At 45.3% G+C, this 16212-nt stretch overlaps 1 protein-coding gene across 1 annotated transcript in view; it reads left to right on the top strand.

The window, feature by feature from the left end:
- The first annotated feature begins 395 nt into the window (after window positions 1–395).
- Window positions 396–16212, top strand: part of MAP3K15 (mitogen-activated protein kinase kinase kinase 15) — an 86714-nt gene continuing 70897 nt past the window's right edge. Inside the window, exons 1-6 of the mRNA XM_066357713.1 lie at window positions 396–717; window positions 4259–4398; window positions 6905–6928; window positions 9267–9460; window positions 11810–11978; window positions 14491–14597. Of these exons, the coding sequence (XP_066213810.1) occupies window positions 396–717; window positions 4259–4398; window positions 6905–6928; window positions 9267–9460; window positions 11810–11978; window positions 14491–14597 (956 nt within the window). The remainder of the gene's footprint in view (window positions 718–4258; window positions 4399–6904; window positions 6929–9266; window positions 9461–11809; window positions 11979–14490; window positions 14598–16212) is intronic.

Below are 16212 nucleotides of genomic sequence, written 5' to 3'. Positions count from 1 at the left end.
ATCGAACCAGCGCTTTAAAAGTGGTTTTACTTCTTCTAGAAAACCCTCAAATTATTTTGAGAAAAACAAAAGTTGGTCAGACTAAAGAGGTTGCAAAGAGAAAATCCCGAAATTCCTGAATGGACTCGATTCGGGGTCGCCTGGGGGAGGCCGCAGGGGCGCCCTGCTCGCCCCCGACCCCGCCCCTCGCTGCGCCCGCCCCGCCCCCTGACCTCTGACCCCCTCAGCTCCCGCCCCCCGTTGCCTGGCTACTCAAGTGCTAGGGGGCGGCCCCGCTGGTGCTTCTCGCCCTCGTGCCTGTGGCGCTGCTCCCCTCTGCGCCTCCGGAGCCGGTGACAAGACAGCTTGTCCATTGACGGGGAGGAAGGACTGAGGAAGGTCGCGTGGACGGCTCCATGGAGAGCGAGCGTTCGAGCCCGCCGTCGGAGGCGCTCGGGGCGCCCCCGCTGTTAGAGGAGCCTGAGGGCGCGGTCGGACCCGCGGAGCCCGCGGAGGCCGGCGGGGCGGCCGAGAGCCCGGGGCTCGAGCCGCAGCGCCTGAAGGTCGTGTACGTGCTGAACGATGGCCCCGCGGACGACCTAGGCCGCGGCCTCGTGGTGGGCGCGGGCCAGTGCCTCGTGCGGGCCTGCGTGGCCCAGAACGCCGCCTTCGACTCCGTGCCCTTCGAGGGGCTCTACCACGGGCTGCCCGGCGTGCTCGACGCCTTCTACAGAGCAGGTCAGAGGGACGCGCCCGTTCCCCTCTGCCGCTCACGGGGCCCCCACACCGCGAGGGCGGCCCTCCCCCCCGGCCTCGGGCTCTCCCGGCCGGTTCCCCTCTGCCGCTCACGGGGCCCCCACACCGCGAGGGCGGCCCTCCCCCCCCCCCCGGCCTCGGGCTCTCCCGGCCGGTTCCTCTCAGCCGCTCACGGGGCCCCCACACCGCGAGGGCGGCCCTCCCCCCCGGCCTCGGGCTCTCCCGGCCCGGTTCCCCTTCTGGTCCCGGTTCCCCTCAGCCGCTCACCGGGCCCCGCGCACCGCGAGGGCGGCCCTCCCCCCCCGGCCTCGGGCTCTCCCAGCCGGTTCCCGCCCGGCCCCGCTGCCCGGCCTCGGGCTCTCGGACCGTTTCCCGCCCTGGCTTCTCACTGGGCCGAGCAAACCGCGAGGCGCAACCCTCCCACCTCAGCCCCAGTTCCCCTTCCGGCCCCGGTTCTCGCCTCAGCCGCTCACTGGGCCTCGCCCTGGTTCCCGCCTCAGCCCCGGTTCCCCTTCCGGCCCCGGTTCCCGCCTCAGCCCCGGTTCCCCTTCCGGCCCTGGTTCTCGCCTCAGCCGCTCACTGGGCCTCGCCCGGTTCCCGCCTCAGCCCCGGTTCCCCTTCCGGCCCCGGTTCCCGCCTCAGCCGCTCACTGGGCCTCGCCCGGTTCCCGCCTCAGCCCCGGTTCCCCTTCCGGCCCCGGTTCCCGCCTCAGCCCCGGTTCCCCTTCCGGCCCTGGTTCTCGCCTCAGCCGCTCACTGGGCCTCGCCCGGTTCCCGCCTCAGCCCCGGTTCCCCTTCCGCCCCGGTTCCCGCCTCAGCCCCGGTTCCCCTTCTGGCCCCGGTTCCCGCCTCAGCCCCGGTTCCCCTTCCGGCCCCGGTTCCCGCCTCAGCCCCGGTTCCCCTTCCGGCCCCGGTTCCCGCCTCAGCCGCTCCCTGGGCCCCGCACACAGCGACGGCGGCCCTCCCGCCAGGCCTGGTTCCCCTCAGCCGCTCCCTGGGCCCCGCACACAGCGACGGCGGCCCTCCCGCCAGGCCTGGTTCCCCTCAGCCGCTCCCTGGGCCCCGCACACAGCGACGGCGGCCCTCCCGCCCGGCCTGGTTCCCCTCAGCCGCTCCCTGGGCCCCGCACACAGCGACGGCGGCCCTCCCGCCCGGCCTGGTTCCCCTCAGCTGCTCCCTGGGCCCCGCACACAGCGACGGCGGCCCTCCCGCCAGGCCTGGTTCCCCTCAGCCGCTCCCTGGGCCCCGCACACAGCGACGGCGGCCCTCCCGCCAGGCCCTGGGCTCTCAGGACGAGACCAAACCGCCCAAACGTTCAGGGAGGCCGGAGGAGCCATGACCCCTTTGTACGAGTAGAGAAGCAGAGGCCGCCGCAGTTTAGGCGCCTTAGATTCGGGTGACCCAAGAAACAGCTTATAAATCAGACAACACTGGGCCCCCCACACCAGTTATCCATCTTTTCCTTTCTCACTCCTGCGTGCCCCTTAGGGCCGTGGGTCCCAACCCTGGCTACCCATTAGTCACCCGAGGAGCTTCTAGAACTCCCAAAGCAGGTCCAGTGTCACAGCGTCCAAGGCCTCGGATTGTTTCATGCTTCCTAGGCGACTCCATTTTCCACAGTGAGAATTGGCGTGTTACCATTGAGAGTGTGGGCATGGGGGGTTAGAAATGCCCCAGTGTTCTTTAACACACTTGAATTCCTGCCCCCAACACACACTGAGAGTAGGGCTGTGCTCTCCCACCTGTGTGACACACTTTTATCTCCGTGCACAAGCTTTCCGGAACGGAATGCTCTCCCACTGAGTAACCAGTGTGCCATGAGACCGTAGCCTGGAAATCAATACTTTTGGTTGACAAGGATTTCCAGGTGTGTGATGGCCTGCCGCTTGGCTATTTTCCTTCCTCGCTCCACCATTTTGAATTGGTCTCTCTAGGACACAACTCCAGGGGCGTTTGAGCTACCTTGTCAAGTTGATGGTGGACATGTGAGCCAGGAGCATGGCACAGAAATGTTTCTTACAACAGTTTGAAATAGGAAACATTTTTGAAAATGAACAACAGGCCTCTAGTCAGGTTAAAGACATTGCTGTCTAGTCACCATACAGTGGAATGCATGTCCTAAAGCTAGACATACAAATTGGTGGTCTTCCATCAAAAACAACAAGTTGAAGAGTACAAATGATGTGATACTATTTATGTAAAGCTCAAAGACGTGCAAAACTAAACAATAATACTGTTTAGGAATTCATTCATTATAATGTATGACATACATATACAATTATATGTAGGAAACATAAATACAGAGATCAGAACAGAGGTATTTTGGGGCAGGAAGGAGGGGCAGTGACAGTACAAATAATGCTCTGTCTTGGACTGCATGGTTGGTGTGTGGTCTTTTCATTTCATTATGCCTTATACTTTGTATATAAGCTAAATATATTCTTTGGGTATGACATTTCCTAATTAAAATACATTAAAAATAAATCCGCTAGCAATTTTTAAGTGAGGTTGCATTCCTACATTCCTAGCACTTTGAAGAAGGAAGAGGTTTTTTTTGGGGAGGGGGGAGTTCCCCCTTGTTGCTCTTCTTCCAGAGTTCAGGGGATAATTTTTTTGTGTGTGTGTATTTTTCTGAAGCTGGAAACGGGGAGGCAGTCAGACAGACTCCCGCATGCGCCCGACCGGGATCCACCCGGCATGCCCACCAGGGGGCGATGCTCTGCCCATCCGGGGCGTCGCTCTGTTGCAACCAGAGCCACTCTAGCGCCTGGGGCAGAGGCCAAGGAGCCATCCCCAGTGCCCGGGCCATCTTTTGCTCCAGTGGAGCCTCGCCTGCGGGAGGGGAAGAGAGAGACAGAGAGGAAGGCGAGGGGGAGGGGTAGAGAAGCAGATGAGTGCCTCTCCTGTGAACCCTGGCCGGAAATCGAACCCGGGACTTCCGCACGCCAGGCTGACGCTCTACCACTGAGCCAACCGGCCAGGGCCAGGAGGTAATTTTTTTTTAATTTAATTAATTTATTCATTTATTTATTTTTTACAGAGACAGAGAGTCAGAGAGAGGGATAGACAGGGACAGACAGACAGGAATGGAGAGAGATGAGAAGCATCAATCATTAGTTTTTAGTTGTGCATTGCGACACCTTAGTTGTTCATTGATTGCTTTCTCACATGTGCCTTGACCACGGGCCTTCAGCAGACCAAGTGACCCCTTGCTGGAGCCAGCGACATTGGGTTAAAGCTGGTGGGCTTTTGCTCAAACCAGATAAGCCCGCGCTCAAGTTGGCGACCTCGGGGTCTCGAACCTGGGTCCTTGGCATCCCAGTCCGACACTCTATCCACTGCGCCACTGCCTGGTCAGGCCCAGGGGGTAATTTTAATCAAATCATTCCTCACTTGCACTTTACCTTAAAAGTTGATGGTAGAAATACAAAGTGCAGCAGCTCTGTATTTTTCATCATCAGGAAGTGGATCAAGTAGACAGATCACTTCTCTCACACACCCTTTCCTCTCCTTATTCATCCCAGACATTGCCGTGGTGGACATGAGTGACATCTCCAAACAGCCTTTGCTCTTCTATCATCTTGGAGTTCGAGAAAGTTTTGACATGGCCAATAACATGATCCTATACTTTGACACTGACGAAAACACTTCTCTTTCATTGAAGGTAAAGGGCATGGTTCACCTTCTCTGGAATACTTTGTTTTGGGAAAGTGGTATTATATGTTCAATTGAAAGAGTAAAGACATGATCATGCAATTTCTACACTCCCACACCAGGGTCTAGCTCACACAGATGACTTCCTGGCTACTGCGTGAAAATATGTGTTACAGATGTGCTTTTGCAGGCAACTTGAATGTTTCCAGGCTCATTGGGGAAGCGAAGCCCAAAACTCCTGTTAGTTCCCGTTGAAGCAAACACACCATTCTTAATCCTTTCATGAGCAATTTCATCCCAACCTATACATTAAAAAATTAATTGCTCAACTTGGATAATAAGACATTTCACAGTTAACAAAATGGGCAGAAAGTTTTGCAATCGATATAATCTGTATTTAATGTTATTTTTCCCTCAGTTTAAAGCAAAGTACAACTGAAAACTTGTAGGTTTAGACACAATTCAGTAGTGATTGAGAATTTTTAAATGTATTCTTGCTATTTTTATGCAAATACTTTTTGGGTAACATAGTACTTCTTAAAAATACTCATATTTGTAAAATGTGAAAGCTCTAATGTGAGTTACTACAAAATTTGTCTAATTAATATTGTTGAATATCTTAATGTTGGTCAGACAGCCCTGATCTGTGGTAAATCATTTCAGGAATAAAACATTAGTTTGTTGACAGCAGTGTTACTCAACCTGCCTGCACTTTAGAATCACTTGGTGGCTGGTGAACATCCCAGTACCCAGGCCAAACCTTAGACCAATTACATCACAGTCTTGAGGGAACTTATTTTAACCTCCCAAGTGTGCAGCCAGGGGTGAGAGTCAGTGGTTCAGAGTTAGCTTTCATGGACATCATAATTTTGTGATGGCAAAGTTGGACATTTTTGTGTTTCTTGGGATTTAATATTAACCATATTTTCTGGCTTCTGTCATAATTTGGGATTATTTTCTAGTAGAATACTGCCTTCTTCAGATGTGTAACCTGTATATGTCCAATAGCACATGCATTTTACATAGGTTTATGCTCTGTAATTATAGCACTGAACTGTGTTTCAACAAGTCACTCATATGACATTGAAAGAAGAAACTATTTTATTATTGTACTGTTCATAGTAAAATAGTTTCCCAAAATACTATAAACCAATCTAAATTACTTTAGATATTAATTTCTTCGTTTTTTGATTTTCACTAAGGTAGTTATGCTTGGAAATATTTAGAATTAGAAAATAGGAAAGCATAGATTATTAAGTATATTTTGATGAGAAACATGAAATTAGAATGTATTTTTCCCAGTTTAATACATTTTTTTTCTCAGCTGTGCCTCATTGAACTCCTCTGGAAAGTCCCATGACCTAGATAAGTTTTAATTTTTAAAATGTAAGTGGATGGTCAGTTGTATGTGATACAGAAGAAGCAATCTGTACTTTTTATCGGAAAATAGAGATCTCAGAACATGTCAAAAATGTTTTATGGGGAAGCTCTTTATATATTTTTTTTCTTTTTTTTGGCAAATGTTGGTTTGTAATGCATAAATGCTACAACCAAGGGCTGCACAAACATTATGCTAAGTTAACTGACTAAAATTGTCATTGAATTTGAAAATTCCTAAACAACTATAGTAAGGGGTCAGGAGTACAACCAGTGACACCCTTCCATAGGAAGGCTGTCTGTGGGAGTGACCTGCAGCCTTCACACTGATGAATGAAGTGATTCAGACCCAAGGAGACCATGGCACTTCCCATGTGCTTCCTTGCTGTCTCTGACATCCCTCACTGGAAAGATGAGGTGCAGGGCATTCAGAGCCCCAAACTTGAATCTCATTAGACTCTCTTGGGACAAAAAAGCATTGACATTGCGATGGCAAATTCTTTTTTTTTTAATTTATGATTTTAATTTATGTTTACATAGATTCAAGTGTCCCACCGAATATATCTCCCCCCACCCCCTTTTTCCCCCTCGCCCCCCCATGCCCCTTCCCCCCTTTTCTTCAGGATTTGCTGTCTTGTTCTCTATAATGCTGTGTTATGTATATATAACTTCACTAATCTCTGTCCCTTCTCTGATCCCATCTTCTACTTTCCCTCTGGTCCCTTTGATCTCTCCTCTGCCTCTGTTCCGTTCCTCAGTTCATATTGTTCATTGGATTCCTCAAATGAGTGAGGTCATATGGTACTTGTCTTTCTCTGCCTGGCTTATTTCACTTAGCATAATAGTTTCCAGGACCATCCATGTTGTCGCGAAAGGTAAGATTTCCTTCTTCCTCACGGGCTATGGCAACATTCTTATAACCACCTATGCCCCCCTAGTAGTTTCAAAGCTAACCAATTATGGTAAATTTTCTTTAGAACATGAATTTTACAATTCTCAGAGGCTCATTTTATTTGAAGGACTTTGTGGGAGAGGTTTCAAATGATTTACTCTGTGTGATGATATGGGACAAAGTATTTGTTTATGGAAATAAACTGTTTTGGAAAAACACTATATTCAGTTTTTCTTTTTCTTTTCAGGATATGGTAACTCAAAAAAACAAAGTAAGTATTATATTTTCATATTTTTAACTTTGTAAATGTAAACACATAAAATGCTTGCCTGAAAATCCCACAGCTAGCAAAGTGATTTCTAATTGTGCTTGTTTGGTTATGTTCCTAGGGGGGATAGCTAGAACCCCCTGTCCCTCAGGCTGTCAGCTAGCTCAGGACCCACTCAGCTGTCCAGCCTGTGGTGTAGAAGGCAAGGTCAGGCAAGTGTACTTGTTCTTTGTTACTCACTAGGTAGAACTTTGAACCTGGAACCATCAGTGGTCTTCTGAGCTGGATGGGTGTTCCCATGGACCACCAAGACTCTTTTTGCTTGAAATACACTCATAGACACAGAGACCGGATTGGTGATTGCCAGAGGAGAGGCGGTTTGGGAAACTGGGTGAGAGAGATGAAGGGATTAAGAAGTAATAATTCATAATTATAGAACAGTAACAGGGATATAAAGTATAGCATAGGGAATCTAGTCAGTAATAATTGAGATGGCTATGTATGGTGTCAGAAGGGTGCAGGAAATATCAGGTGGAACATAGTCATAGTTGGTGAATTAAAACATCCTGCAAGTATGTGGCATTGGTTAAATGCCACACACTGAACATGCAGCTGGATGTTTGAAGTGATTTATGAATATATGGAAACCAAGATCTCTGTCTTCAGGGAGTCATTTTAAGTTTCTAGAATTGCACCTGATGAGATATAGAACTCGGATTCATTTGCTAGAGGGATGGTGTATTGGTCAGGGTTCTCCAGAGAAATAGAACCAATAGGAGATACAGAGAGAAGGAGATGGTGATATTTATTCTGAGGAATTACCTCACATAATTTTGGATGCTGAGAAGTCCCATGATCTGCCACCTGTAGCTGGAGACCCAGGAAAGTGAGTGATGTAATTCAGTCTGGGTCTGAAGGCCTGAGAAGCAGGGTCACTGATGCTGTAAACCCCAGTCTAAGGATCAGAGAAGATGAGATGTCCCAGCTCAAGCAGTTAGGCAGGAAAAAGCGGACACACATTCCTCCTCCTCTGCCTTTTGTTCTCTGTGAGCCTCAGTGGATAGGATAATACCCACTCACAGAGGGGAGGGTAGTCTACTTGACTGAGCCACCAACTCAAATGTTCATCTCATCCAGAAATGTTCTCACACATGTACCTAGAAATAAGTTTAATCTAGGCACCCAGTGGCCAGTCAGGTTGACACATAAAATTAACCATCACAGATAAGCATATTTGCTTGTTTTTCAGAGCAATTGCTTTTCAGGGATATAAAGAATGGGAGATCAATCTGTTAAGTTTCAGGCTGGACCAGACCTGCAGTCATTCTGGGCTCTTTTGTTTTTTGTGGGGAAACACAGTATCACCTTTTGTGTTCACCTCTTTTTCAGATGATGCTCATATTCTTGTGTTCCAGGATTTAATAAAAAAAAACTATTTAGGTATAATTTGCATACCATAAAATTTACCTGTGTTCACACAATTCAGTGATTTTTTTAATAAATTAGAGTTGTGAAGCCATCAATACAATCTACTTGGCATCACCAACCAAAATACCTGTTTACAGACAATACCTATCCCATCCTCAGCTCTAAGCATCTACTAATTTGCTTTATATATTATAGATATACTCTTTCCAGACATCTAAGATATTGTCATATAAGAACATATTTTAACCCTCCCATTTAACCCTCCCATCAAGCACTGTTTTAGTGCACTTTAAAGGCAGTATTTATGCTTTACAAAGGGTTACAGTTCATAGTCAAACTGTAATTATTCCATAGAAAAAAGATAGTGTTTTACCTGAGTATTAACATTACAAAATTTTTAAACAGGTCTTTTTTCAAAGCAACACTGAGACTAATTATATTTATTAGTATATGCTTCCTGTAAAACAAAACAATTTTTACTCAGCAAAATTTATGATAGTTTACTTGTGGTTAAATTATCAAATAATACGGCTTTTCCATTGATGCTGAAAGAAAACATGCCTTTACATTGCAATTTTTCGTTACCAGTGGGTTCAGATTCCTTCTGATTTGAGGGGCAAGTAATGAAATGTTGTCGTTTCCAAGACCTTAAACCCCTAAAGTCTCTGCCAATAAAATTATGAGACATACACAGATCAGTTCAGCATTTAAAACCAAATTTTTGTCAAACGTCCGTGTGTTAGAGCTTGCAAAATTGAGTGGTTTCCTGTTTGCCTAATAGGTTTGTAGTCATATTGTACAGGTTGGGATAATACTTAGGATTTTCTCCTTCTCTGTCCCACCAGGTTCCAAGCCCAAACTATGCTTCTCTGTCAGTTGCTTTGTGAAACATTTTTTGTTTCTTTTTTTCCAGTTACGTAGTGGAAATTATTATTTCATCCCATACATTGTGACATCATGTGCTGATTACATTTGCTGCAATAGCGATTTCAAGAGCCATGCCTCAGCATACATGCAGCCCAACTGGAGCAACCTCATGGAGCCCATGTTCATGCCCCTGATGGACAAGTTCACTAGCCTCCTCAAGGACATCCACATGAACTCCAGGTAACCCCCTCAGCCATCAACAACCCTGGGAACTTGGCCACAGTCTTCCCTTCATGCTCATGGAGGTGACACACCCTTAAAAGATCATAGTGCCCAGATAATGGGGAACCCCTGACGATCATTTTAAGTCGTCCTGGAATCCATTGTTGTTCTTTATGACCTCACTGAGTTGGGCCATTGAAGTGTAGCAAAAAGGGAATAAAACTAGTCGGGAGGTCAGGATTGAGCCTGTGTCTGGACTCAGATCTCTGTGTGACCTTGATAACTTCTCTGTAACCATTTTCTTATGTAGACAATAAGGAAGTTAAGTCACTGGCTTTTTAAATTCTGAGAGTCTATGTTTTAAGATCATTTCTGAAGATGATTTCCTTCCCCACCCACCACAGTCAGTTACTGAGGTTGTTTAAATGCCTCGGCAAGGTCAGTCTGACCACAAGTTCTTGTGCTATAAAAGTCAGATGCACTGAGTCCATCTGAAGCCATCCTGACCTCAGCATGTCCTGTGATGTGCTCTTTGTAGATTGATGTTGGAGAAGGTGGAGAATACTGATTCAGAGGTAGGCAGGTTTGGGTTTGAATCCTGGCTCAGGTCATTCCTTATTGTGTTGCCTTGTAAAAGTCAGCTCACCTCTTCGCGCCTCAGTGCTCAAGAAAGCATGCCTTAAAATGTTCTTATTTTAGAACTTGAAGGCCAACTTCAAATGTTCTTAATTTTAGAACTTGAAGGCCAAGAAATGATTCTACTTAACCAGAGAATCCAGTTATTTTGCTTGCATCCAATTTAAAGGGTTTACTCGTGTAACTTATTTCACAAGGAGAAGGATTTGTCCTTTCAAAACAAATGAAAATCCGAAGCACTGGCTGAACACATTTAAAATAAAATGTCAAGGACCACATGTCCCACTTTGGCTCAAATTATGGCTCTCTGAACTGTGGAGTATTACTACTGCAATGTTGGTGTGAGGTACATACTAGGTAACAGTCTGTTCTCTTTTTCTCCAACATTACCTCTTTTCTGGACACCAACATTTTTTTCTATAGACCTTATAGGAAAAGAAGACTGGAAACCCAGCCATATGTGACCAGATGCCAACATAGAAAGCAAATGGAGAACATTTGTGGCACCTTCCCAGAAAGTCTCATTCAGTCACACCTTGCTAACTATTGTCTTATTGGACAATGAATATTTTAGTGAAGTTTAGGGAGAAACCTCTCCCGAGTATCATATTTTCAGATCTGACAAGATAGGCTAGCTTGAATCTGCCAGATGAGCAAGGTCTTTTCAAGAAGTGGACTCACATTTGTTTCTCATTCATTGTATATGTGCATCAGCAGGAAAATAACTCTTTTGATTTGGCTTAATTTCAAAGTACTTGAAATAGCTGTTGGTTGATTCCACCCCTTGTACTGGCAGATACCTTACAATAGTGAGAGGGTAAATGGTGCTTATGGTTTAAAAACTTCTGTAATGAGGATGGCAAAGTTTTTAGCTCAAGTGCCAACTCTTAATTGATAAAGGCTGCCTGGAAAAGGCTTAGAGACCATTTCCAAATGCATGTTAATTAGCAACATCTTCCCTGGTTCCCTGAGGTAGAAATGGCTGCATCCTTATTATGTATATGATGTCCTCAAATCATAGTTTTGTTTATTTACTTACAAGTTACTGTTCTTATTAGATGCCTTAGTTTATTAAAACTATTTTTCAGAATTACCCTTGAAAGCTAAAGTATAACTTTTTATTTGTCACATTAAATAATGCCGTAATAGCTTTGATGCCTTTGTAGCCCACAAATGAATAATGGCTGCCATCCAAGTTAATGACTCATTACATTAATAATACAATTTTATGCTCAATAATAGAATTCTAAACACTGGTAGAATCTGCTAACTTGCTTATCATTTGGGGTAATAAGCAATAGACAAATAAGGAAATAAAAGATGAAAGCAACACAGTGACTGATAACATATATATATATATATATATATATATATATATATATATATTAAATATCAGAGTGCTTTCTGTGGGGCACCATTTCATTTTTTAAATGTTAAAATATTATTATAAGCATTGGATGAGGCTGTGTATTATAAACACATTTAATTGGCATAGTTTTATAATTGTTAAAAGTAAGTTAACAGTTGTTCTTATGTATTCTTTCTCTTTTTCTGAACTGTTATTTAATTCAGCTTACTCTTTGTTTTTAATGAACAGCCTAATTTTGCTCTCTCTAGTTAACTCATTTCAGCTAATTAATGGCTTGAGAGTATTACTATTGGCAATGCCCAGTCTTCATTTAAAAAATTACTTGGAGATGCAACCTGAGGTTTTCATTTTTCCTTCTCCAGTGTGTATTTCAAAGAAATCTTGTTAAGTAACATTCAGAGAGCCAGGAAGAAATACCAGGGCGATGAACTGGCAAAGGAGCTGGTTTGGATCAGACACCGCATGGATAATATTGAGGTTTTGAGTTCCGAAATCGTCATTAATTTGCTGCTGTCCTACGGTGATACCCGGGTATGAAATACACTTACCTGAGGCTAACACTTGCTGAGTTCTTCCTTGACATGAGGAATTTGTCATATGAAATACTCTTATAGTAGGTGCATGCTTAAGTAGCTGTTTCATAGAATAGGTATGTGGCTAGGTCATAAGTCACCAAGTATATCTGTTGGTGGTGGTAATATCAGAGAAGGTGTTGTCAGGTCAGATGGGCACTCCAACGAAATCTCATATAGAATACTGTTTTCTAAAAGAAATGCAGAATTGAGCAGTTTATGTACACTTTATGCTAGGTATTGTTCAAGCCCTTTGCAAGTCCTAATTTATATAATCTCCATCACAAGTCTGTAGAGCAAATACTCTGATTATCTCCATTTTGCAAATGAGGAACATTTGGCACAGAGAAGTTAAGTGATTTGCCCAAGATTACACAAGTTAGTTGGCAGAGTCAAGTTTCAAACTGAGGTAACTGGCTCCATTGTTCTTGCTCTTAACTCCTCTGCTATACTATTTCCTTTAGGCCTTTGTCATGTCCGTCTTTGTTTACCATCACCCATCAGTGACAGGGGGAGCAGGGATAGTCCAGGACTCAGAGAATGAAAATGTTTATTCTAAGATGAGCATCAGAGACTTCTGCAGAGTTCTTGAGACAGGGTTTGCGGGATGCAGTACTGTAAAGAAGATCAGGCATGTCCTCCCTCCAAGTTTAATGCTGTTGAGCCATTTCTCAGGATGTCTTGCCTCCCTTCCCTTTTGGGGGAATGTGCAAAGGCAGTGTACCTTATCTGCGTAATTCCACAAAGCCATATTGGAGATTGTTGGCTACAGGTCTTTAAATATAAAAGAGAGAGGCATCCATTTAAGATCTGAATCAAGAATAGAGTCAGCCACTAAGGAACTCATGCCCCTAGTTATAAAAAGATGCTTCTAATTGATTTTTTTTTTTTTTGGAGAGAGAGAGAGGCAGGGTGAGAGAGACAGGAACATGGAGCTGCTCCTGTATGTGCCCTGACTGGAGAATTGAACCAGCAATCTTTGCACTCTGTGACGACATCCCAACAGACTGAGATATCTGGCCAGGGCTCACCTTTTTTATTTTTTTATTTTCAGAGACAGAGAGCAAGGGATAGAGAGGGGAAGGGGAAGGGAAACATTCATTTGTTGTTCCACTCAGTTGTGCACTCACTGGTTGCTTCCTATGTGTGCCCTGACCAGGATGGAACCCACAACTTCGTTTCGGAACAACGCTCTTAACTGACTGAGCTAACTGGCCAGGGCCTCTAATTGATTTTAATAAAATTATAACTGGTTAAATTATGCCCCATGAAACAAGAGAATGGGAATGACCTTTTTTAAAGTCTTTCTTCCTGAGCTGCTGGCTTCCTCCTGTCCTTGCTTTCACGTCTTTTTTTTTAAGTGAGAGAAGGGGAGATAGACTCTTGCATTCACCCTGACCAGGGTCCACCTGGCAACCCCTGTCTGGGGCCGATGTTCAAATCAAATGAACTATTTTTAGTGCCTGAGACTGATGCACTTGGACCAGCCAAGTTATCCTCAGTGCCTGGGGCTGAGGCTCAAACCAATCAAGCCACCAGCAGCAGAAGGGGAAGAGGGAGAAAAGGGGGAGAGGGAGGGGAAGAGAAGTATATGGTCACTTCTCCTTTGTGCCCTAACTGGGAATTGAATCCAGGATGTTCATATGCCAGGCTGATGCTCTGTCCACTGAGCCAATCAGCTAGGGCTACATCTCTTCTGGTAGGACTCTCAGGCTCAAAGGTGAACCAGAAGCTTCTTGGAATACACTGCCTTCCCTTTCCTTGGGCAGCTGCATCCATGGGATTTTGGTGGGAAGCCCTGTGCGAACTCTGTCTGGCTGTCAGCTGGTTGGCTAGTAACAGTGATTCTAAGCCTGGCTGAAAAGGTAGCAGATGGCACTACTCTAAGGGGACCTAATTGAAACAAACATGCTTGCAGTTTTTCCCTAGGTAATCAAGCATTTTAGGGCAGTAGTTCTTCACTGGGGGACATGTGGCAGTGTCTACAGACATGTTTTGGTTGTCACATCTCAGAGGAGGAGGAGGTGCTCTTGGAATCCAGTAGATAGAGGCAAGGGATGCTGCTTAATATCCCACAATGCACAGGACAGCCCCCACAACAAAGAATTATCCAGCCGAAAAATATCAGTATGTGGAGAAGCCCTGGTTTAGGTGAATTCATTTGTTTCTGGCAAATAGGAAGGACTGGGGTGTTTCTTCCCTTTATGTAGTAAGTAACTGTAAGATTTCTTGTATGCTTATGTCCAGCTCATTTTAACTCACAGCTGTGCTGGTGGTGGTAACTCTCCTGCATGCAAAATATGGTAGTTTTTTTTCTTGGCTGCAGGGCTATAATTAACTTCACAGCAGGTTGTCTGTAGGGGAAGGCTTATATTTAAATGCCTAGGCTGTGTCATGTTTATAACTGTTTGGAAAAATCTGTGAAGATCCGTATTTCCTCTCTTTCTCACGTTGGGACCTCTTGCCCACAGGACTATGATGCAATGGTGAAACTGGTAGAAATGCTGGATATACTGCCTACATGCGATGTGAACGACCATTATCGTATTAAATTCCACTATGCATTTGCACTGAATAGGTAAGGATGATCATGTATGTATAGAGTTCAATTTTGCTTCCTCCATTTACTCAACACTCACTGAGTATGAACCAGATGATGTGCTCAATGTCAAGGTTATGAAAATGGGCAATGCATGAAAATGTCAAGGTCATGAAAATGAGCAGGGTCTTAGTCTTCAGGGACTTTGTCTTTGGAACATATCTTCTCACTGTAAGTTCAGCTATGTAATGAAATCTCACTAGCTCAGAGCAATAAATGTCTTAATGAAAGTTTGTTCAAAGTGCTATGGAAGCTCATCAGAGGGAGGAAATCTTTCTGCTAGGGCATTTTCTGGGGTCTTTGGGATTTGAAGACTTAGTAAGAATTACCTCATGGCCATGAGACAGTGTGGGATGGAGGTGATGAAAGGCCACTCTACTTGGCCAGAATGGAAAAGTGAGCAGAGATTTTCATGTGCAGTGTATCTTCAGAGAGCAGTCAGTGTGTCTAGAACTCAAGCTGCAGGTGAAGTAAATGCATGGAGGGTGGAACTGTGGCTTGAAAGGACCTTTTATACATGAATAAGGAGTTGGTAGTATCTTGTAGACTGTGGGGGACCAGTTTGAGCAATAGGATTAATGTATGAGAGGAAAAGAAGTTGCTGTCTTTATGTACTGGTATAATCTGAACTTTGGAATACAAATCACTGAGCTACGTAGAGTATGTGAGACTTGGAAATTCTGGCCTGGAGACTGTGAGCCTCAAAAACTCAAATGCTAGGGGTATTACCTAAGATGCTGTAGTAATGAGAGCCCTAATGCAATGCTTTAAATTAGAATTGCAATTTCTCTTTCACACAGAAGTCTAGAGGTGACTGGGCCCAGCTAGAGACATAGCACTGCTCCAGGGGTTGATCAAGGACCTACCTTCTGATCATTTTGTAGCTCTTTTATTTCTGAGAGTGTTGTCCCCTTTTTCTAACTGAAGCGCAGTCACTGGTACTCTGTGTTCCAGCCTGTGGAAAGGGGGAAGGAGTAGAAGCCCAGCACAAGCAGTGCCCTTTAAAGCAAGTAGAATTTGCACATGCCACTTCTACTTACATTCCATTTGGTGAGAGCATAGTCATACGACCCCATTTAGCTGGTAAGGAAACTGGGAAGTGTAGTCTCTAGCTGGAAGCCATGTGTCTGTCCATCTAAACTCAGCTACTATGGATTTGGAGGGGAACTAGGAGTTGCAACATTCAACCTCACAAAGTCCCAGATGCCTAAATACCTTAGTCCTACAGTCTTCCTTCCTTCCCGGATAAGATACAGGAAGAGGAACAGTATTAGGTGACTATGGTAAGAACCATGTCCATATACACTTCATGCCAGGCCTGTCCTCTGCTGAGGCCAGGAATGGTGATACTGAATCATACAGTAAAAAACTCTCAGAGGGTATTCAAACTTGTCTTGAGAGCCGAAGAGTTCTGGCACCTCCTCAACCTTCCATGGCCAACATCTTTCGCAGGGAATGAGTAAAGTGAGAGTTGGAGGTGACGTGAGTTAGAGGACTCTAATATCTGGTTTCTCAGAAGCTTGGCTTTGCTTCTGCAGCTAGAATAGGCTACAGGCTGTGGGCCTGGCACTGACAGCATCTGTAGGACAGCAGC

The sequence above is a fragment of the Saccopteryx leptura genome, chromosome X (assembly GCF_036850995.1).
Source record: "Saccopteryx leptura isolate mSacLep1 chromosome X, mSacLep1_pri_phased_curated, whole genome shotgun sequence".
Lineage (NCBI taxonomy): Eukaryota > Metazoa > Chordata > Mammalia > Chiroptera > Emballonuridae > Saccopteryx > Saccopteryx leptura.
This window is presented reverse-complemented; position numbering and strand designations above follow the sequence as displayed.